Genomic DNA, 25,590 nt, shown 5'->3' with positions numbered 1-25,590 from the left:
ATTCTCGTGTACGCGTGGTATATCATTATTTGTTAGAGTTTATAAACCGAGACGGTTCCGGTCCATTCTACCTCGTGCAATCAGCAATCTACACGGTGCACTCAGCAGCCGGTGGTAATCTGCTCTTATCTTTTCTCAGCCACCTATGGTTTTGCAATTTAGACGTATGCAACATGAAATATCGTTGCCGCGGCAAGAGAAGGCGCACATGGCGATTTCTACCGCATACACGCGCGTCAACTGAAATCCTTATCATGTCGGTCTTACAGTGATTCAGTCGGAATGCACATTCTGAAATAATCGTGAAACTGAACGATGAAAAAAAAAAGAGAGAAAGAAATAAAAGGAAGAATCCCGCATAAATTGCAACGCGCGAATGGTGTAGATGCGAGCGAGACGTTTGCCTGTAGATATGCGGTAAAATTTACGATTGAAAATACGTGTATCCATCGCGAATGAGGAAAAAACATTGGGACTCTTTTGGTTTACTTTTAACGTAAAACATATCGTTATTTGCACAATTACAATTATGCAATCGAGTGCTTGCACTTTCACTACGTATCTGTATAAATTTGAAAAAAAAGAGGATATTATGGGTGATCTTTGTAATAATTTTAACACGCTCTGATTCACCCGAGAATTATAAAGTCAAGATTAAAATGAGATTCTTGCTGCTCGTCATGAACAGGACGACGATAGTAATGAGTATGAGTACAAAATAATTAAATTACTATCACGGTTGTACTTTCACCTCATTTCGTTGACAAGTTTCTCCTCACGTATGCGACAATGTAATAATTTATGCACCGAGTTTTGTCATCCCATTGACGCGTTGCATTTTAATCAGCTAATAAGGAAAACGTACGTTAGAAATATGACAATGTAGTCATAAAAGTTTAAGAAACCAAGCGTAACGAACGTCAAGAAATATTATGGGATTATAGTGGATAATTTCTCGAATAATTTTTCTCAAAAACGAGTTTGCATCAAATTTTGTTGAAGGTTTCATTATAAATATTAAAATTTGTAACTTTAGAAATGTTTATTTTATATATTTTAATTCAAAATAATAGTGAAATAATCATGAAATAATGCTAAATCTTTCGTACGAAAAGAAGGAACGTGCACGGCGAAGAAGTGCGACTGTAATTATAGCACATTAAAATTTCAACGTAGCTACATCGTGAAGTATAACTGCCGACATGTGTATACGTTTACAATCGTATTACAATGCGTGTTCCAGTTGTAGACTGTATGTACAACCGAGAAAAAAAATCCTATATTTTCTCTCTCTCTCTACATTCTATATCTTCCGATTATAATCGTACTAGATGCAATACGAGAGCAAAGAGAACGCGACGCTCGAAAAATAAGATTCACAACGTAACTCTCGGAAACAATACAAAGAAAGCGTCTATGTGTGAATTACGCAGCATTGCGTAACGCACGACGTCGCGATGCGCCGATTAAATTATCACAGGCGCAAAGAAATTAATGGAAATATAAACGCATTAAAAACGCGCGCCGAATATAAGCTAACATTTCAAAAATATTCTTTTACACAATTTACAAAATCGTAGCTTTTTAAATGCAAATTTTTTTTTCTTTTCTACAAGTAGAGACAATTGAATATAAAAAAAATGAAAAGGAAAAGAATTGCGACAAATAATACCTCAAATTTGTTCTAACGAACAGCTTGAAATGTAATACGATAAACAAATAACAGTAAAGTGTATTAAAGCAGTCAAGCATTAAAGAATTAAAAAATAAATAGCTATTTGTCACGAATTAAATTATATAATTTACGATTCTCTAAATAATATTACATATAGAAACAAGGTCAGAATGTTTTTTAAGTTCTCCGAACTGTGATGTTGGACCTAAAACTTGTGGGAGTATTAAATAAACGCAAGGAAAGGAAGATGGGAGGATGATTTTCTCGGAATCATAAATAAATTGCCATCATCGATAGCCATTCCGGCGTCACTGTTGATGCCCTCACTATCGCGCTTTCCTGTTACAATAAAAGTTCAGTTTCTCTCGTCCCTATAAACGCAGCGCAGGCAATTGCTTTTTTCTTCTTTTCTTTTACCAAGGAAAAGGGGTCATTAAATATTTGCCGTTCTGTAATACAAGAGCGGAGAGACACATTGCGTTGCGCGGCCGGCCGGTAGTTTTGAAGTAGGAGGAAAAAGCTAATAGCAGATATCGAGCGTAAACTCTCATGTGGAAAGAAATTTACGCACTGTGAATCTAAAGTCACACTTGCAGATATTTTTATATAGTTTTGCAAAATTCTTACATTTTTAATGCTATTTAGAAATACTAAAAAAGATCTAAAACTAGAGGATTAATAAATTATAATTTTAATATTAGCTGCAAACGTTAAAGTCGCATGAAAAATTATTTTGCTTTTTTTATTTTAACTGCTTTACTAGGAAGACAAAGTAAGCGAGCAAATTTATTATATAGAAGAAGAAAACACGATAATAAACAGTCAGTTAAAACTATTACTTAACAGTCGATGTTATTAACAATTAAATAATAAAGTCGCCTAAAAAGAATCTATTACTTAGAAAATATTTGAGTCATACAAATATATGAATTTTTAATATCTTGTTACTTCTAACAACATCACTGTCGTCTAAGTGGTATGCACAAATATAAGACTTTTTATCTGATAAGAACCGTTGATTCGTGATAGCGCGTTCAAACCAGATAAAATCATTTTTTAGCCAGTGATACAAGACTAACAGAAACTAAATTACAGTTAGGTTGAAGTTTCAAAGAAAACACTTCGTAATAGATAGGAACATTTCCTAATGTTTTTGTTTTCTCTCTTCTATTAAAGATGTATTATAGTATATCTATACAAATATCTCTCTCTCTCTCTCTCTCTCTCTCTCTCTCTCTCTCTCTCTCTCTCTCTCTGCAAAAAGTGACAAATTGAAATTTATACTTCCCGTATAAAAATAAATATTATATACATATAAAACAGTTCAACAGAGTTAATATAATATTTAACAATACAATTTTATAGTTTAAATAAAAATTTTGTTATTTTAACTGTTTTAATGATTTTTTTTATAAAATGTGTACTTCTTATTACAATAATTTTTTATTCAAATTTTATATTACCATTCTGTCAAATCTTACCATTCTCTCAATTGTCAAATCTTTTACATTACTTTCAAATATAACATAAAAAGATTTTTTTCATTTTATTAAAAAGTACATCTAAAACATTCCTATTTTTTATTTTTTTTTATTAAGTTTTCTTCATTTTGCAGTAAATAAAGTGTGAGATATTTCAATACAAATAAGAATAATGAGAAAATTGCGAAATAACCAGTTCTCTGCTTTATCATGACATGATAGGCAAGAAATTACATTGAAAAGAATTTTTAGCAATTGTTACAAATATATTCGTTCACATTCTGTAGAGGACAGCATTCACTGAAGGCTACAGTTTACAGATACCGATCATACCGATGGATAAACATGCAATTTGAAACTTATGAATTATCACTTCAAGTTAACATTGGCAATTTCCTCCTTTAATGAAAAAATATTGCTTATATTTATATAATTTTTGCCATATATTTTAACAATTTTAATCTTGTTTAGGCATCGTAAAGGAACATTTAAAATTAACATATATAAATTAAAATTAACATGTATATTTATCAATAAATAGCAGCCTCTACAAAAAATAATATCTTGTTACAAAAAATGTAATATAAATAAATGTAGTATAATTTATTAAAAAGTTGTTTTTTTATACTTATAATACTGTTTAAGAAAAATAAGACAACTTATGTTCTGAAATTATATAAATATTGTAAATTATACTCAAGAAACTTATATAAAAATTGAAATAACCGGCAATGTAGGATACACTTTGTAGGAAGAAGCACTAGATGGCATTCAGTACAATTTTGAAATGTATATACATTTATTTCGGCAATAAATATTACTATTTGAATAAAATTGAATCAATAAAATTTATGTCTTAGGAAATACTTTTCAAGTTTGTCTATTATATGCAAATTAAAAATTATATAAATAAGATTTTTTTATTATAATATTTCTACTTTAGTTATTAATTTTTAAATCCTTTTATAATGAATTTTACAATAAATAATTAAATTATTTTACTTACAGTTTTGTTTTAATTAAATCTGCTTCTATAGAATAAAATTACATGATAGTATATACAGATTATTATTTTATAGATTGACAATATTCATTGATGAATATTCATCATATAAATCTCTTATTTGCTAAAATTTTATATGAAAAAGGTATATAAAAATCTTTTTTCTTATTTCTCATATATTTTCATTACTTATTTTATTTTATTTTTTTAATACTCTCTGAATATTCGCGAACGTGGTCGGTAAACAATTTTTTATGCATAAATATATATAAATATGTATAAACATTCATAAATATATATAATTATACATGAAATATGTTCATACATTCTTCTCTTTCTCTTATAAAATTACTTTTTAATGTAATGTAATAAAAAAAATAAAACTAATGAAAGAAATATTAGGTATAGTAAAAAGAAATCCATTATTTTTCCAATAGATGGATCTTCAGTAATCTGTATCACGCGTAGACGAGATAATAATTAAAAAATAATAAAAAATAATTAAAAGAATAATTTTCCCATTGTTTTAGAAAAAATTAAATTTGAAGAAAACACAAAAAAATTGCTCATACATAATAATGTATAATTTTGTATATTATAATTATGTATGAATAAATATATGTTTTATATTTCTTCAAATTTGCTTTTTTTTTAACAAATAATTTAACAAATAATTTGCGAAAATAATTTGTTAAAAAAAAAACAAATTTGAAGGAATGTAAAAAATTTGCTTATACTTGTAGTATACAAAATTCTACATAATTATGTATAAATAATTTTTTTGCGTTTCTCCTATCTTAATTTTTTCTAAAATAAATGGAAAAATTATATTTTTAATTATTTCTTATGTCTTCTCATTATTATTTTTTTTATTACACTAAAAAGTAATTTCACAAAAGAAAGAAGGATGGTCATATTTCATGTTTAATTATATATGTTTATGAATATTTATACATGTATATGTATGTTTATATTTATATTTAATGTAAGAAAAAAATTTTATCGAGTGTTTCTTTTGTTACATTTATTATTTATTATTTAAAACAGTGGTAATTTTTTTTAAATTATTGCAATAATTTTGTATTAAATAGTACTACAAAGTGCGACATAGCAGACTATTTGCGATGACTGTGAAGCTATTATCTTATCTGACCCATTTTACGTTTACTTTACCGTATCGTGTACAAATAACTATACCTAAATAGCATTCGGTATGAAAATTTTTGGAAAACTGTCTCACACAAGAAAAATTTATGATCATAAATTATTTGAATTTAATTCTAGTTGCATACATAATATGAGAGCTTCCGAGTTTAATATTCAATATTATATTTTTCACAGTATTTATTCTCGCTTTTAATTTAGATTATTCTTGATTATTTAGAATATCTTCATTATATCCAATCACTATATTCAATATATTATATTAATACCAACAGATTAACAAATAATTTCTTATTCCAATCAAACAAAATTTCTAACAATATTTACCTACAAAATTAAATTTTAAATTTTAAATATTTATGTAAGTTTCTAATTATGAATTTTTTATTATAATTATAAATCACAGAAATAAGAATCCAAGTCATTATCTAATTATAAACTATATTTTTGTGTAAATACATAAATAAGAATAGATATCAACATCTTATTGTATATAATGTAGACTACATTTAATTAGTTTGAAACAAATAAGTAGAGAAGGAACACACTAAAAAAATGTATTACATTAAAAAATAATTTTACAATATATAAAAGCAGAAAATAAAAATATTTTACAATAAGATAGGAAACAAAAAAATATTTTAATATTGCTTTTGATATGCATTATTTTTTACGGACTGCAGACAAGCTCTAAGCACTTTATCGTGCATTGTGAAATGCATAAAGCCATATTACAACGTGCACCTATTGTCATTATCTTATCTTTATAACATTTTAAAAATATATCTTTGCGTTATCTTTGCTATAATTTCATATTTTCGAGAAGTATACTCTATATAAGATGCATCACTTTGTCTCTAATTCTCTCTACACCTGATCATCTCCTTTTAGACAAGATTTATTTCAGAATAAGAATTTATCGACCTATGTTCTTTTTTTTTGGAATTCTCCGAATTAATCGACTATTATTATACAAATAGATGATCTTATTCTTATACTTGTAATCAAGCAGCTAATCTTCCTTTTCAATCGCACGTGCTGATATTTAATAACCAGAGTTCAAAAATATATCTTCTATCCATATATCTATCTGATTATCTATACTCGCTGTCTTTATCCGAAATCTACCAATGAAAACAGTCGTTAAACATCGTTCAACATCGTAAGTCCCTAAGCAGATTTTCGCGCGACCTGTTCAACACTGCCGCTTATTTACAATCATTCCCATCGTCCACGCACTTCCTTTCAGCCGAATCACAGCCTCTCGTCGTCGCATCGACGCCCACGCAGTCGATCGGCAACCACGACGCGTTCTCCAACTTTCAGCCCACTCGCGAGTCCGAGCTTCTCTGGTTCCAGGTGGCGTACCGGTGCTCACCTGCCAGCAATAATTTTTATCTGCCCTCCACCAGATCGGAACCAGCTCGACCAATCGGCGTGCCCGACCCTGGGGCCCCACGCTTGGCGTTCGTTCTATCTTTCAAGAGAAGGTACGCCTCGAATAGCTCGCTCAGTTCGAACTTAGTTCAGAAATTTCGCTGTAAACGTAATAAACAGACGAGTGAACCGATTGTCCTGTCTGCGCATATTGCGCCGCGTGACCGTGCGCCTTGCGAGTGAATCGCGTTTTCTTTGAAACAACAGTTCTTCTTTCGACAACAGTTCTGTGGATCAGGTGAGTGTTCATTGCGACAGAACCAATGCAAGACGCCTGCTGGTCTTAGTTGATGACGCAGGATCGAATGATCGGCAACGCGATCGGTCAAGATGGCTCCGATCTCACCAAGGATTCCTTGGCACGTTAAGTTAGGACAAGACGTTAATCGTTTGATACTGGAAATGTTATCTTATCGTTATAAGCTATTTTATATTGCGTCGCATGATCGTCGCGATATTTCCCGATATTGCTTTGTTAAAAATCGAATTTATCATATTCTATCATATTATTCATTCCAGTCATTGGTATTTCAGTCATTGCAAAGAACTTTTCTCGTCTTCTTTCTTTATTTGAGGTTGTAAAATAAAAATAAAAAAATAAAATTTATTTCTATTGTTCTCCGTTTATTCGCAACTATTAATATTTCAAATTAACACGCGGATCTTTGTACGTTTAAAGTTTCCTTAACGTGTCAACAGGATAAAATACACGTTCAAAGAAACTTGGAATCAGCTGTGATCCGTGTTTTCTTGTCAGCTTTTTTCTTATCTATAAAACCTTGATGCTAAAGGACATCATAATTTACGCAATTAAAATACTCAGAATTTAACGAATGTTAGAGCGCAATTAATTGTATGTGGTAAGAAAATTCACATCCTCAAAGTTATCTCGATACAAAGCAGTGACATGTTTCAAAAAGTTTTACATTACTTACATAAACGCATTATAGTAATGGCTTCTCGTTATCTCTTTTATGATTATGGCGATTAGTCATATCAAAAAACCGATGAATCAATTATGAGCAATATTTGATGTTATCATAAAATTAAATATTCCTAGCAAACATGAAATTGAAGTTATTAATAAAATCCATTTCTCTTGAAACTTAAAGCATATTAATCTAGCAAATAAGCTAACATTATTATTTTGACATCATTTTGATTACAAATAACATCAGCTTGTTTGCTGGATTAAAGTGCTTCAAGTCTTAAGAAATAGATCGATTCCAAAGTTACAAAGTGCTTCGAAAGCATATTCCGATCGCCATTTAATTACACGATCGGCAGAAAGTGCACTTGAGTCATTCTCATTTCCGATTCCATCCTTCAGGCGTACGCCAACGTGACCTGGAAAACACTGTCGTCGAATGCAAATTCCGGTCGCGAAGATATCGCGTCGATACGACGCAATGCGTCGCGTCGCGTCGCGTCGCGTCGCGTTGCGTTGCGTCGCGTCGCAAGCTAGTCGCGGAATTCTTTTGGTGCTCAGCGCATTCGCGTATCACGCATAGAAATTCATTTGTCGCTCGCTCGTAACGCAATTCACTCGGTTGTTGACTGTCGACGGAATGTCGCGTGTACTCAATGACCTCACCGTATATTTTTAGGCTTATATACACGATCGTTCGAATCCACGTCGATCAGTCAGAAGGATTTCGGCCAACCTCTCATTGACTTTCACGAAACTTTCCATAAGACTCGAGCTCACATATCGAGCGAGAAAATCGATAAATTCTTTGTAAATTGCGCTATCAGGTCGTATGATTGCTTGCGCAAAATCGAAGCGTGACATTTTAAAATCATTAACTGGCCTTTATCATTCTCCTGCGTTATCTTAGATATGAAATTTATATTTTATTGAAAAATAACTCCCGATTTAACTAATATTTTTAATTTTATCTTATCTAAAATAGAACAGGTGTTTTTATAATTTTATTATATCATTTATTTCATTTATTTAATTATATAATTTTATATTATTTATTTTATTTATCATATCAATATGCAATTATAATTGGTACGTAACATATTCTTTAATTTATGCGCTAAATGCGATTTGCAAGCATGGACAATCATTTAAATAAACAAACCGGTTATATAAAGAACTTGAAATCATCTGCTACACACGTGTTAACACGCAGTAGTAGTGAATAACTACAAACAAAGAGTCTGATGGTTATTCTGATCATGATGGAAGTCGATCCAATTCGTCGATAATTCGTATTTTTTTTTATCTCATGTCTAATGTCGTTCCGCCCATATTATTTAGATATTGAAATTAAATTAAAAATTTCCTGTTTTATATTTTTAAAGATGTCATTGATGTTCATTAATATTGCTTTTAGCTTAAACTCTTCTGCATAAAATTTAACGTTATCTGTACGATGCACTACATGTACACGGTGTAGTTCGACTGGCAATATTATTATTTCGCTATACTATAATAATGGATTTTAATAATTCGGATTGTACCATTGCGCAATGGCAAGGTCGTTGTCCATCCGTAAGATCTATTTTTACGTGTAAGAAGCGCGATTCATGTGCCTCTGTCGAGTCTGATTGTAAAAGCGGACAAATGCGAGATGATGGTCAAGGTGTTAATAAACACATTCGCTATACTATAAAGAAACTATCAAATAAATTAAATAAATCATATTATTACATTCTATATTAAACGCTGTTATTTAAAATAATAATTACTATAATAATAAATATAATATCCTAAGATATATTACAGAGACCTAACAATAAGTTTTTCTTTCATAAAATGTTTTCTATTAAAAATTAAATCATTTTAAATAATAATTATGTTTCTATTAAAAGGAAATCAATTTAAAATTTATTTTAAAAATTCTAATTTTTAAGAATTATATAATTATTATAAAATTAAGTTAAAAAAAAATTATAATTTTAAAAATTACAGAATTATAAAATTAAAAGTATACAAGAAATTACAAGAGAAAAAGAGATGCATATTTGAGGGATATTTATACATAATGTTTTTAAAAAATACTGGTAATTTGAAATTTGATGACATTATTTTACGGTTAAATATAAAATCTTTCTTTTGCCTTGTTTTTATTTAACTTCGTCCTGAACACATAAATATCGAATGGAAGAATGTATCAGATGTATCGATTTAGTCTCTTTACCATTTCGTCTTTTTTGTTCCAAGCCGAAAGAGGAAAACATGTGCAATGTTCTACACAATGTGCTTCAGCAAAAAATTCTTTATCAACGTGATGAATAATGTGATGTGGTAAAAAGATAAATGATTAGTACGTGTCGCTTATTATATATACTGTTTCAATTTCGGGATATTATCAGTGTATAAAAGAAGAAAAAAAGATTCATTTGTGCAAATTTGTCAGACAAATATTTGAGTTCCGCCACAATTTTTTATATAATTTCCATATAATTGTTTTTATTACTGATTGTAAATAACACGAAAGATAAAATAGAATCATTATCAATCAGAAATTTTGAACAAGATTCAAGGATCGTATAATCACACGGAGAGAATTTTTTCTTAAAGTTTACCCTGAAAATATGATAGTCGTGAGACAACATTATATTTCCAAGAATTTTTAAATGTAAATCTCTTTCATTCATTAATAAAAACAATAAAGTATAAACATACAATAAAGTATAAAATAAGTTTGATTAATTTTACTGAAGTGTATGGTATAAACATTGTATTGTTGTACCACAACTACCATATTTTCAGGGTAAATTTTAAAAGATTTTTTCTTTCTGCAGAAATTATGTTAAATTGGAATATATTTTTCTTTTCTTTGTATTTCTCTTTTAATATTTTTCTTTTAATTGTAAGCACATTTTTCCAACACTCCTGTTATTGGCTAGCAAAGTAATTAGATTTTCATCTTAAATCAAGATTCAATCAATGTGATTGGTAAACTTCAAAGATAGATAAAGAGTTGCAAAATAATATTTAAGTCATTGATACATTCTAATTATTCAATTAGAATGTATCGCTTCTTTGCGATTCAAAATATAATATTTACTATGATTTTCCTAGCTTTTAGTTCGAAAATAACGCAATTCGTGCCATGATGTGAGTGTCTCTAAAAGTCCATATGAAAGAATGTTTAAGCGATATTCCCGGAAGATATATTTCAGTTCGAGTCACATATTGTGCAACTATAAAAGGCAACGAACGTAATTTCGATTCACCATGAACCATTCACTATTGAATCGGGATGATTTTCTCAATGCCACGTGATTGATGCGAAGTCGAACTGTGTAAGGATAATGATATTTTGAAAGCACAATGTGCAGCATTTTTGTATGTTTCCTAAAGATCCATAAAAAAGCATCAATTTTTGCAATTATATAAAAGTAAAATTAATTTAAATGATTTCTTAGAAATATGAAGATATTGCTTTTTTTTCGATAAAATTCAAGTTCCAGACGATTCCAGATGATAATAGATTTCTGTTATCGCGATGTTATATTAATTGCAAGCGTACATAGTAACAGATAACTACAAATTACATCAATGCATCACGTGTACTCAGAATTTTAAAACAGTCTAATGAGTTTCGTCACCATGCAGTATTTATTCAAATAATAGGCAACGATAAATGCTGATATACTGATATATACTAACATACTGATATATACAGGGTGTTTAATAAGTAACGATAAAACTCTCGTAAAGAGCGGACTAAACTGAGTCGAAAAGTCCTCTACCATTTTATAATTTTCGCAATAATTAACAAAATATCAATTATTAAAAATCAAATATTGGTTTTCAATAATTTTTTACTCAAGTACTATCAACTTTATAGAAAAACAGCAAGAAACATGAAAATTGTTTATTTTCTTCTTTACAGAGTTCTAAAAATTTTTTCAGATTTTTTTACTTTTTAGTACTGCATTTTCTTATTGGCAACTATTTTTCCAACATGGGAAAATGTGGTACTAAAAAATTCTAAAAAAATTCTCAAAACTCTATGAAAAGAAAATAAATAATTTTTGTCATTTGTTGTTTTTCTGTAAAGTTGATAGTATTTGAGTAAAAAATTATTAAAAACCAATACTCAGCAATTTTTAGTAATTCATATCTTGTTAACTATTGCAAAAATTATAAAATGATATAGAACTTTTCGACTCAGTTTAGTCCACTTTACTCTAATGCGAGAATTTTATCAATTACTTATCAAACACTTTGTATATACAATATTTTTTTTATAATTCTATAGATATTATACAGTTAACGCATTTCCGAATTGCATACGAAAGAATGCACACATAAACACAGATGAAGACATTACAACACACATGCAATTTTAATCGAAGAATGGTTCAAATTAATTAGAGGGACTAACTGACAAGAATACAATGCGTAACGTTAGAGATATTCTATGGAATCATTCAGTTTTGAGTAATATTTGTGTTTCATGCGACAAACGTAGGTGTCTTCCCGATGTCATTTAAACCGAATGAAATACGTACATTCTCTGTCCTAGCCTTGGTCTCAGCGTTATTCATAAGCGAACAATCGGACAGCCTCGTATCGTCCATACATAGCGAATACGAATATTGACATGTGTGGCCACATCATCCATGTTCACTACTTCCATTTCTCTTTCCCTTTTGCCGAATCATGAAGATCTAGAGGGTCAACGACGTGAATTGACCTCCAGCGAACAGAGACGGTTACTGACACACAAGGAAAAGCATCGTTGCAACAAGAAGCGCGAATTGCCTCGGTGATGATGAGATATCGTCACGGTTGATGATTTCTAGGAATTAAGATTTCCGCGGCAGATGCAGAGGAACTTAATCAAAATTAGACGCTCTCAAGGAGAGTTCTTGTGCGAAATTTTTATTATAAAGAATTGTAAGGTGATAAAGCAGACGAAAAAAATACGATGAGTTTGTGTCTGTGGAATTTATGTGCAGTGTCACTTTCTAAAGAGAGTGTTTAGGGGAGTTCAAGAGAAATTTAAAAAATCTAAAGTACGCAACTGCCAGTTTGCAGATTGTACAGTTTGTTAACCATACGGTAAATTACAACAGGCAACAGCGCGGTCGGAGACAAAACAAATATGTTCTTCGAGTACAGAGTACGAGAGATAAATACCGATAACACAATGAGATAAAGCACAATATCTTTTGCGATAAAAAAGGAGAAACGACGCTTTTCTTAGGAGTTAAACAACTTCAAATGCGAAACAGAGGATAAAACTTATTTAATTAAAATGTTATTTGATACGTGAAAATAGATTTTTAAAATAAGTTAACAATAACAATTAAATTAAAGATATCTCTTTCAAGTGTCCCAGTCTACAAAAATACTTGTTTCGTATTTTTGTAATAGTTAGTTTGTATTATTCTTTTAGTCTTTTCTCTTATTTCTATATGTAAAATGAAAATTTTTTTATTACTTAATATATTTACTTATATTATATCATATTATATTACAATAATACTTTGATTATAAAATAAAATAAAATATGCTATGCAATATTAATATTACATTTAAATAAAAAAGTATATGAATCAATATCTTTATTTATATACAAGAGATGTTGATGAAACAAAATAATTTAAAATACTATTAAAATAAATGCATAATACTTATTGCAATGTAAAAAAGTTATTAAAAAGTTATAAATAATTTCTATATCGTATTAAATAAAATATAAGGATACATATGTCTCTATATGTATATGGAATAAAATATAAAATTGCATATATGTGCCGTTAACATTATTATACGTCTAATTATACTTGTATAACTTTGCATACAATTATTAAATTAAAGAGATCAAATACCCAATCTATCATCATAAGTAAATCGTAGCTACAAAAGCGTTTATATGACGAAATAAAAACGACTACAGAAAAAAAAAATATATATATATATATATCTTCGTGAAAAGGTAGACTTTGAACGAAAGGAATGTATTCCTCGTTTAACAATTTTCGTTTAATGAGTAAAGAAATTTTATGACTCGTGCACGTTTGAAGATAGAAGCTGAATGTAATAACCAACAATAATTATCATAATCGCTGGCATACTACATCAGTCAACTTGTGCATTTGCTACGGAGACGCAGAAACATTTTATCAAGGTCTAGAATTTCTAATATAAAAAGTAAAATTCTTGAACTATTAATAAAAAATTATTTAACTATGCTATAAATTATTTAAATTGCTATCAATATAATCGTTGTTTTATCATTGATTGTTTCCAATTTTCTTTTAAGCTCATTCATGTTTACAAGAAGCAATTTGTCATTTAATTAACATGTTAAAAATATAAATAACATTAGAGCGCTCTTGTTAATTAGTCCTAAGTAAATCACAATTGTTCACCACATTAAAACGAACGACATAATGGACTTGTAATTCCTATTCAAAAAGCAAAGTATGCTTCTTCGAAGAACGCGTGTTTGCATCGTGCTGTAATCAGACACGCTCGCGTATGTCCGACGGAATGTGTTGGATTAAAGGCGTGGGCATTTGCAAAAAAATATCAGACTGCATGTGCGATACGCTCAACGCTAATATCTAATTGCATTTAAAATTGAAACGCGACTTAAATTACGATAATCGCGCTGTAATCTCAAAATTATTATTGTTATTAGCAAAGGCTGTTATTATGAAAGGGAAGAAGATTGATATCAATGCAATATAATCGCTTCCTCTCACTCGCATTGCGTATGCCTATGCAAATATATAAATAACAAACTAACTTCATTGATAGAGAAAACGCGATAAATTGAGTTAAGTATTACTTATACATACGGAAAAGTATAATCGAAATAAAAACTCTCTTTTGCAAAGAGTTACTTATTTAAATAATGTTTTATGCGTTGGGACAAAGTGCAAAAAAATATTGTTGTATTTTGAATACAATAAGTAAGAAAGAATGTCTGTACCGGAGCTGTACAAAGCTGGTTCTTAAGTGTTTTGAATAATTTCTTAAGTGCTTTGAATAATTTCATGTGAATCTATACATAACGCGCGAAATTATTATATAAACATTCTTTCTATATAAACATATATCCTAAAAAATCATTTATTATTATTTGCTATTGTTTGCTAATTATTTTCAAGATAAGATAAGATAGTTTACATATTAGTGTAGATAAGATAGTTACATATATTATTTTTTCCTGGCATTCAATCTTTTTTTTTGGGCACAAAAAAATTATGTTTCAGATATATAAATTCTTTATAATCATTTTCTAAAGATAAATTTTTAAAGTATTTTTAAAATATTTTTAAAATAAAAGTAGAAAAGCAAAAAATTTTTAAGAAGTTTATTCTATCTAAAATCTGTAAAATTTTTAAGAAGTTTATCATATCTAAAATCTTTTCATACTTATCATATTATCAGTAATCAATAATCAGTATTATTTTCGCTCAATTGATGGATATTCTTTTGTATTTATTAATTTTTATACTTTTATATTTTTATCTAAATATAATATTTTCTTATTCCATGAATATTTTCCTATAATTTATTATTTCAATTTTACTAGTATCAACATTTTTACGAAAATTGTCTAAATGATTCGCTGTAACTTGAAATCGAGACGTCGAGACTTTTTCGAATTAGATTGGTTTCTTGCTCTCTTGGATCCACCGGCAATTTGGGATTCGAGAGGAGGAGCTGACTACCTGCGCTTGCTTCGTTTCGGAGCAAGTAATTCTACCTGGTTTAAACCCCGCCGAGAAGCCGTCAAGTTATCTTTGAGAGATCGAACAAAGACTCCAGATGGAACTCGTGGGTCCTATATTTAGCTTCCGCCTCTTAAATTCATGCGTAAACGCGTATGTTTGTTCATTTTACGCATTCAATCTTCCTCTAGATACATTCCACTAACAACGATGTATCGATTCATCTTTTCTCAAGAAATTTCTCCGAGTTAACAAAGAAGCGCCCATATGGCATTGAAAAGAACGGAAAGTTTCGTGAAGGACCTGAATAAATCTTCTTTCAGCTGGTCTCAATGAAACGCATCACGAAGTAGCCAAAATGGTTAAAGATCGTCCTGCTGGACGAATGTCAAGCACAAACATAATTCGCTTAATTCATCCAAGATTATTCGATGAATGATCGAGAATTAGGATGACATTCTTGATCAATGAAAATCTTAATCTTATCCTTTGCTCAATCGCAATTCAGTTTAAAAGAATCATTGAAAATAAATATAATCGACTAAGTATAATCGACATATGTATGATCCGCACATAGTCCAGCGATCGTTCGCCGAACGAAGTACAGTTCCAGTAAGATAACTCCATTGTCATCAGATGACAAAAAGCATCTCGAGTGACTATTGCGCAGCGCGTTGGTTGGGTGCTGTAAATTCTTCGAGAAATATAAATAGTAAGAATAACACATACATTATCAATTAATTAATATTATCAATTAATATTAACTAGTCGTAATTTTTTCAAAATGCTCATCAAGATAAGATTGCCAAGCTACGTTATTTGTTATTTCAATTTTGATTAAGACTCTAGTATCGTCTGTACATATAGCAGTCGAGAGCTTCTCAGAAACTGGTCTGCGTCTTTCTGACGCGGAAAAATAATTGCCCGATTTCAGTATTTACAAGTCACCACGGTGTTTCTACCGCATACCGATGTATTTCTTACATAGGAGATACACGTTGCTGATAAACTATTCCTCGCGCTCCTGGCATTTGCATCTCGAAGCTGAAGTCCGCGCCAGGAAATTGTTTACGCGGAAGCATACGAGAACGACATTATATTCGCATAAATCCCGCTCTGAGAATGAATGCATGATCAATTTTTGCCGAGTCGGATCAACTTCAGGAATGAAATGCGACGCGACGCAAATAAAATTGCTCGATATATCTGAACGATAACGAGAGAGAGAAGGAAAGAAAAAGAAAGAGAGAGAGAGAACAATGAAATATTATTTCATCGCCCCGTCACTTCTTAATAAGAACAATTTTTACATTATCAAATTCTTATGGATATATTCTTACAATCTAATTGTTGTTAAATCTTACATTTATTGTGAAGAATTGAATTATAGCTACTTGCTGATCAAACAGGTGAAAAACAAAGTTGTTCTACAAAAATCAATTAAATTAATATAAAGGCAAAGCTTGTGAGATTACATCTTAAAATCGTTTTTTACAAAATCTCATTGCATTGTTCATCCTATGTCTCTTAATCTGTGCCTACCTGAAAATTTTCAACTACTCCAGTTCTGGTTACACTCATGATTACAGTGTTTCGTCGGGCAGATTTTTTGGCCAGAGTGATACGATCTCGTCTTGTGGGCGAGAAACATTGAGAACCACGATTGATAAAAACGTTCGACGTTTTTTTTTTTAGAAAATCGATCTTCGTACCTTGTAAAAAGCTTGTGTCATACAACCCTTGATAAAGAATACGTGACTGATAGAGGCGTATGTCGATTGAATACATGTAACGCATTTAGCTTGAACACTACCTAACAAAAAAATAATTATGCTGATGCTTCAGTGTTTTAATTTATACGTTGATGGACATAAGTTATTTAAATTAATCAAAACTCTTTGATTAACTCCTCACTTAGATTGTACATACTATAATCTTTTATTTCAATCGATCAACTTTCGAGACAATAATCCCCCTTCACATCAGTTATGAAGTTGTTCGTCCCACGTACAACCAAATACATTCGTAACCAATGCAAACAGGTTTCTTCGTCGTTTGTGTAACATTCATTATGTATAATAATATTACAATAATATTATTATATGCATAATATTATTAGGTGTTGGAATTAATTCGTAGCGTTTTACAAGTGATGGGAAGTACTTTCATTAATGTATTTTTTAATGCTCATGTGAAATAAATAACATTCTTTCATTAAAAAACGCTACGAATTAATTCCAACACCTAATATAAGAGTATTATAATAATATTATTGTAATGGAATAATTCCTGTAATAATTGTTGTGATTATTATTCACAATTTTTTCTTGTAAATTAATGCTCAATATATAATGTAAGCAGTTTACCAATTAGCTTCGGCATAATCAGCATTTAAGTTGCATGAAAATGAAGTAATGAAACACATTGCGAAAAAAAAAAACGATATAATATCTTTTTTGTTTGATGGTGTATTTCCTATATAGAATATTTCTTTATGTCTCTGATTACGATAATATTGTGTAACAACGCAATATGTATTTAATAACATATTTAATAACGCGTATGTTTAATAAGGATTGTTTCAAAGAGATATTTCCCATCTTTTTAATGATGCCTGCTTGTTATTATCTACTGACTATCCAAAACTAGGAATGTGCAATCTCCGGATCGATTCACTAAAAATTGATTTTTTGCAAAAAGATAACTTCGAAATAGTCCTCAGCTAAAAAAGAAAAAAACGATTCCTTATAAAGAGATTGGTTTAAAATCGCTATTATTGTTTGGGAAGATCGATTCTTTTGAAAATCAGAATTCCTTGTCCAGAACATATGTTTTTTCATCTCCGTTTATCGAAAAGTCCATACCAGTCTATTCACATATGTGCCAGAAGTCACGCCAGTCTGCAAACTGTCACGGTTATCTAACGTCAGCATTCATAGGTGGGGCAGTAACGTTGTAGTAACGCGAACAACGATTGCTTCGAGTGTACTTCATTCGTTAAAATCTCATCACGAATGGAACAAGAGTTTGGATTATCCCTCAAGCTCGTGACGCGATCACTTTTGAAAATCATCGAGATAAAGGTATACTCTTCCATGAAAATTTGATTATTTGAAAGTCTCGATTATTATTTCAATGTTATTTAGATGTATTTTTTAGATAATTCGATAGATTAGAAATTTTTGAGTTAATAAATTTTTAAATAAATTGTATTGCGTTTTTAAATAAATTACATTACGTATAAGAAGGATTACGATACTTCGCTTTTATAACAATAAAATAACATAGATAAAGTTAAGTTTTACGTCTACAAAGAAACATCAAAATAGCACATCCGGTAGAAGAAACTTTAGTGTAATGATTCGAGGTACTCCGGAAGAAGTTTTCTCTTGTTTCTTTGTAAACTGCAGGTTTCCGTTCTTGCACTTGATTGCACTGACACGAACGTGACGCCCCAACGCAACACTGAATCTCTTGAAAACTTTAATACAATATTTTAATTTAACATTATGCTACAGAAGAATGAAGAATTGTTATAACAAAGCGTTTCATACAGCATTATAAATTGATGTGCATAAACAATTATGTACAAAAAGGATATAAATTTGATTCAATAATAATTGATAAATTAAAATTATATTTTTAATAAATTAAAAATCACATTTTTTAAATGTTTGTAAATTGTTCGTTTCAATATTTATGAAATATGTTTCGGAAAGTTCAACAGAACAATGTTTGCTTTGTGAAAGAAATTGGTCGGCAGATGTTATTTGAGAAAGGACAAGAAAAAGTCTCACGTTACACCGACCACTTTAGAAGTGATGCACTCCCTGTACTTCAATTTAAAAAATTTTAAAGATGGTATTAAGAAAAATCACTATTTAATTATTTAAAAAAAAATAAAAGTAAGCTAAAGCATTCTTATAAATTAAAATTTCAAAACAAATAAAAATTCTAAAGAAAGATTAAAATCGTATTGAATTAATTATTTATATGAAAAAAATATATAAATTGCATTAAAATATAGACTTTATTTTATTTTTGTACAAACTAAAAGAACGATTGCAATTAATAAATAATAATGGAGATGTCAGAATTGATTGTGAGCACGAATATTTTTGTTAATGCGCTAGAATTACGAGCAAGCATCGCATATAAAAGATCCTATTATCTTATCAAATAACGAAGATTGATTTATTTTCAGAATAAGCCACAACATGGAGATCTCAGCAGCTTGGCTGCTGACCATCTTCTTGGCGATTGCCACGATCGATGCATCAACTACGCCATCCGCAAAAATCGATTCACAGAATAAAACGACTGTCGAATCTACGAAAACTACACCGAAAAGCAACTTTGTAGATTACGCGAGACCCTTCACGAACATGAAGGACGTACTGATGCGAGAGATCCAGACTTTAGACAAAGACGCTACCGATGCTAAGGTAAGCGCAGATTTTTTGTTACATGAAGAATATTTATTATCTTATATAATATTTTTCTATCTCTAGTGAAATAAGCGCGGTCATATCTTTCTACATAAAAAAGAATTCAATTATTTGCGAACTTATGCCTAACATAATTATTAAATATTGACGGATAAAAATTTTCCGCCAATTACTTGCATCATTGCAATATATAAACATAAATAATAGATCTATAATTAAACAGAAAATTCTTAAAATACAAACATAATTTAAAAAATCGAATCCTGAAATACAGTCAGTTTTAATTTGATTTTTGCTTTGTTATTTAATTAAACTACACTTAATTACGATTTTAAAAAAACGTTTATTTAGATTCAAGAAGAGATGGCGAAGACTTTCAAGGCCGAAGCGCAAAAGGACAGCATAAACTTCCGAAAGACGACCTCTAAACCGATCAAGCTGAATGTATCAAATTCGCTTTTGAAGGAAGATGAATTGAAGAAACTCGAAGCTACGCCCTACGAGGACGACGACGAGGCAAACTTCGATGATGACGATTTCAGTGACGAAGAGTACGAGGACGACGGCCTACTGCCAGTGGAAGATGATGAAGAAGTTATGACACAATGCCCTGATTACTGTAAATGCGCCGGGCAATACGCCGCTGCAACAACTGCAACGTATGTTTCTAATCGAATCATTATATAACTGAATAACGTCCCTTAGCGCGACGGCAGATAAAGAGCAGATAGTTTCCTGCTTAGAGAGCAATCATACGACACAGTTTTCTACATTAATAAAGAGTTAATAAAAATCAAATAAATACTCTCGATACAGAATTTATCATTATTTTCAAGGACATGCCCAAACACGATAAAATGAGATAATTAAAAAAATTATGTTATCTAAATTGTGATTTTATTTAAACGTAATTATTCTGATATCTTTTTTTACGTCACAATGATTTCCTTTATGCTTTATAAGTTCTTTAACATTTTAATATTAGTTATATATAATTAGTTATATATAGAAGTCATTAGATGGTCTTCTGCAGAACGATCGAATTAAATCGATAACAAAAGGTTAATTATAATTTGTCTAATATTAGAGGTGACAATCGCTAAGTAGTTACACTCTAAAAAATATGAATGTGAATTTAACACCATGCGGTTAATATAATCTTCACTCTGATGTTGATACCAACATAATGTATATTTGAAATCCATATATTAGATCCTCATCATGTTGGTGTTAATACAACATAATGGAAATTATATAAACACCGTGATGTTAAAATCAATATCCATATTTTTAGAACGTAACATACGCTCAAAAAAAGTGTTTAATTTTAAAATGTTAAAATGTTTTACTTTTGTCTTTTTTAGATACAAAGATATTTAGTTTTAAACTTTTCTAATAAACAAAATATTATATGTTTAAATTGAAACGCTAAAACGTTTAATATTGAAATATTTTTATTATTAAACGTTTATTATTAAGCGTTTATTTTGTTTTAAACGTAAATATTTTAAACACTGCATTTTTTACAGTATAGCTAAATAGAATTAGTCAAGTAGAAAAGAGACGTCATTAAGACGCCATCTTGCCACTTAAGCAGTACACCATTCTTCCATTATTTATTCCTATTTTTTTCTATTTACTATCTATAGATGCACTAAACTGGTAAATGAGCAATCCTTTGGGTCAAGTATTGCTCATTTGCGCATCGAAAACGCCGGCGAAATACGACTGGGACCGAACGCCCTGCGAGCTCGCGGTCTTCAGCATGTGGAATCCATCACCATTGTCGACACACGTATAGTCGAGCTAGATCGTACGGCTTTCAATGGCATCACGTACCTATTTGCCGTGAACTTGACACGCAATGGTTTGCAAGACATCCACCCGAATACCTTCCAGAACAATACGCAACTCAGCCTGCTCACGATCGCCGGTAATCCGCTTAAGCACATGCATGACTCTAAGTCGAAGCATTATCTGTTGCACGCACCCTCGGTCACTGATTTCGATTTTTCAAACAATGGAATATTACGGTTGAAACGCACCGCCTTCTCCAAGATGCACAGCCTCAATTTCATCAATTTACGTGGCAACCGGCTAAGAGAAATCGACAGCATGATCTTTGACTCACTGGATCAGCTCATGGAAGTAGACCTTTCGGATAATATCCTGGATGAAATCCCGAGCGATCTATTTGTTGATAAATATGTTCAAATTCTTCGCGTCGCTGGTAATAATGGCAACGTGTATCATTATTTATCAGTACACAATTATTAAAATTATAAATGCTTAATTGAATTTAACAGAAATGATAAATTTTAATTTAATTATAGCTATCATCTCATGAGCAAACTAATTGATAGATTTTTAACCGTTGAGAAATTAATTGAAAAAATTATAGAAAAAATTATTTTCAGGAAATAATCTATCGACGTTAGCCACCATAAGTTCCTCGAAACTGACGACGCTCGATGCCTCGAGAAACAAGATCAGGGTAATCGGTAAAGATGATCTAGAAGGCGTACCACTATTAGATCAATTATATGTCAAATCGAATAATTTGAAGAGAATCCACCAGCATGCTTTCAGCAATCTCGAGCAATTACAATATTTGGATATCAGCGACAATAAGCTTTCCTTATTAACTGAGCATCATTTCAAGTCCAATCCAAGACTACAGATTCTACTGATGAACGACAACCCCGGTTTACAAATTCTGCCAGTTTTTAAAACTTACGACTTGCAATTTAATACGTTCAGGTGAATATGTCATGTGCCATTTTATTTTAAGAACCATAAATATAACTAAATTAATATATGTATATCGCAATAATAATTTTTATTTAACAGCATTACTCGTTTCGAATGCGCGAATTGTGGTCTGGACAACCTCAAACCTGGCACGTTCGACGAAATGCCAGCATTGACTCGATTAAAGCTAGCAAAGAACCATCTATCCACCTTGCCCGATGGATTCCTGGATAATCTTTCGTCTCTTCGTGAATTGGATTTGTCCGATAATATCATTAATGTTCTCCGACCCAACATGTTCCGCGGCGCCATAAATTTGAACAAACTGAACCTCGCTCGTAATCCATTGAGAACATTACAAGTAACGCCGTTCCTAGACCTTCCAAGTCTCACCAAACTTGACGTGAGCCGATGCAATCTCGAGCGCGTCTGGAGTGAAGCTAGAGTGCCATTGAAGACTCTTCGGTACTCAAAAAATTCTATGTTCTTCCATGGATTGTCGTATTTGAGGATAATTTTATATTTTAAATATAATCTTTTTTTAATATTATATTTTGCAACATATCTTCTGTATTACAAACAAAATTATTCTACGACATTTTTATCAAGATATTCATTGACCAGTGTATTATGATGTCAAAAGATTCATTCATCAATGTATCTCACATTTTCGCTCTTGTTTAGGTTCCTGTCGGTTCGTGGTAATCTTCTACGACGAATCACCGTTGAGGAATTGAGAGCCACCCCACATCTCACTGGTCTGGATTTGTTGCATAATCCTTTAGATTGCGATGCCGAATTCACTGAATCTGTGCAATGGCTTACTGATCGTGGTGTTGCACCTACAGAGGTACTTGAGTGAGTATTCAAGTTTAGTCGTCAGTTAAATGTTATATAGAACATCTCTCAATCTGTCATATTTTTATAGACTTATCAATGATAAATATGACGATATTGAAGATATTGATAATTTTATGGACGTCAACCAGTGGACAGATTTGGCGAGGATAATTTGCGATGGAATCGATGATGGTCCACCAGCTAGATCACCTCCTGGCAAAGGCACACAAAAAGATATTCTTTTAAATATTGATATTGTAGAAGACTCCGATTCTTTATTGAAACATGAGCTTGATAACGATGAGGTAAAACAATAATAAATAATGTCCTTTAATATTAATGTTTTAGAAATATTTTTTTATATACTTCAATTATTTAATATCTCTTTTGATTTGATATAATTTTGAATTTTTTTGTAATGTATTATATTATTTCCTAAATTAAAATGATAATGCTGGATGCGTTTATTACAGAAATTCAACATCGATCACGGCATGCAGCATATCGATGAGCCGCGATTAACGGAGGATCAAGAATACGAAGACTTTGCAGTCACCACGCAATATCACACTTGGTACAACTGGAAACCCGGTTTCAAAGTCTGGTTGATTTCCGGCACTGTTTTGTCTGTTCTGGTAATCTTTTTATTGATAGCTCGTCTTGCCTGCTGTTTGGCGAATAAACGAGGACGAGGTCCTGTTATCAGGCCACCCATGATCCTTCGTCAAGGTCTAGTTGACAACAAAAACTGCGGTTTGGTGTATAAACCTTTGCAAGAGGAAATAGCCACGCCTCACATGCCAAAACGCGGTAGCTTCTACTCGAGCAGCACCTTCCATTACGACAAAATCGTACCAGAGAGTGTATAAGAGAATTTGTTTCTTGATTAATTAATTGACCCATTACTGGGCAATCTACCGATGTGATTGGTTATGAACAGCGAATCTTAGAAAATCATTTTGCGCTGTTCTCGCGAATCAAGAGAAGTTCTCAGACTGTTATTGGGTGAACGACGAAGCCGATGAGAATAATTAGGCAGATTCTTTTGACCACATAGTGGTGACCACAGTAATATAATCCTGTTGATAAATTGTTATGATTCGTTTTGATTGAAAAAATATAACTGAGTATTTAATTCGACCTCTTAGAACGAATACGATTGATCGTGTTACATATTTCTTCTAGGCTTTGTCATGTTCTCAAAGTTGACATAAAACACGTGATTAATAAGCGTTTATTGTTATATTATTAACTCAAAGATGCCTGATAGAAACGAATAGTTATATACCTTAAAATAACAAATAGTTATAATATATCTTAGATATATAAACTGCAGTACTGTGTTACAATCATATACATATAATTATGTAGCTTTTTGTAAGAAACAATGAAAAATTAAATTATTTTTTACAAAAAGTAGAGTTATAAAAAAATATAACAATGTACTTATTATTTATAAGCTGAAAGTAATAAAAGCTTTACTTGATTAAGTAAGAATTTGAAGAATAATTCGAAGAAAAGCAGTACTGTCTAAGAAGCACAAATTTAATCAAATGAAGATTCTACATGAAGATGTAATGTAATAATAATAATAATAATATTGCGTTAATTGGGCAAAAGCATGTCTATAATTGGTGGTCGGTGATGAACGAATGAGAGAATTACGTATGACAGATGTAAAATTTTATTTACGAAACGAGAGAGCTTCCTGTAGGATGTCCAGTCATAGTAATATATGCCAACAATAAAATAATAATTATGGTAACGATATCTTCATTCAGTGACAATTCGAAAATTTACATTCAAACTAATATTTTGTACGTACGTTATGTCGCTACGCACGCACATCTCTATTATGCTCTATTATATATATTATATACACACATATATATATATATATATATATATACATTGTAAATAATAAATATCGTTTTAATAAAATTTTATTTAGAATCAAATTCGAATTTTCTGCCTTAATCGAGTTCGTTTAAAAAAAAGAAATAGTATATAAAAAACCGACTTCAGTATATTATTAGGTGTTGGAATTAATTCGTAGCGTTTTACAAGTGATGGGAAGTACTTTCATTAATGTATTTTTTAATGCTCATGTGAAATAAATAACATTCTTTCATT

General features: G+C 30.6%; 2 protein-coding genes across 6 annotated transcripts in view; one reads left to right on the top strand and one right to left on the bottom strand.

Moving 5' to 3' along the window:
• wdp (Leucine rich repeat protein windpipe) overlaps positions 1-25,590 on the bottom strand; it is a 75,320-nt gene that overhangs the window by 35,777 nt on the left and 13,953 nt on the right. The window lies entirely within an intron of this gene.
• Gp150 (leucine-rich repeat domain-containing glycoprotein 150) lies at positions 6,542-25,225 on the top strand. 4 transcript variants are annotated; one of them, XM_011054442.2, is made up of 9 exons: positions 6,542-6,813; positions 19,623-19,863; positions 20,218-20,525; positions 21,516-22,096; positions 22,284-22,626; positions 22,717-23,082; positions 23,302-23,475; positions 23,546-23,762; positions 23,931-25,225. In XM_011054442.2, the coding sequence occupies exons 2-9, from the start codon at positions 19,636-19,638 to the stop codon at positions 24,324-24,326; spliced, it is 2,613 nt and encodes an 870-aa protein (XP_011052744.1). In that variant the 5' UTR covers positions 6,542-6,813; positions 19,623-19,635; the 3' UTR covers positions 24,327-25,225. The 4 variants fall into 4 exon arrangements, with proteins under 4 accessions (XP_011052744.1, XP_011052746.1, XP_011052743.1 ...); XM_011054444.2 differs by lacking the exon at positions 6,542-6,813 and adding an exon at positions 6,820-6,998 and having other exon boundaries at positions 21,516-21,799; XM_011054441.2 differs by lacking the exon at positions 6,542-6,813 and adding an exon at positions 6,820-6,998.

This window comes from Acromyrmex echinatior, chromosome 16 (genome assembly GCF_024713525.1).
Source record: "Acromyrmex echinatior isolate Ae372 chromosome 16, ASM2471352v2, whole genome shotgun sequence".
Lineage (NCBI taxonomy): Eukaryota > Metazoa > Arthropoda > Insecta > Hymenoptera > Formicidae > Acromyrmex > Acromyrmex echinatior.
Note: the sequence above shows the minus strand (reverse complement) of the source record. Positions and strands in the feature narration are given on the sequence as shown.

Excerpts from the sequence above, each read along its gene's own strand:
- Gp150 (XM_011054442.2), top strand. The coding sequence starts at position 19,636 with ATGGAGATCTCAGCAGCTTGGCTGCTGACCATCTTCTTGGCGATTGCC. Across the intron at positions 22,627-22,716 it reads TTGCAATTTAATACGTTCAG|CATTACTCGTTTCGAATGCG; the intron begins GTGAATATGTCA and ends TTTATTTAACAG. Across the intron at positions 23,763-23,930 it reads ATGAGCTTGATAACGATGAG|AAATTCAACATCGATCACGG; the intron begins GTAAAACAATAA and ends CGTTTATTACAG.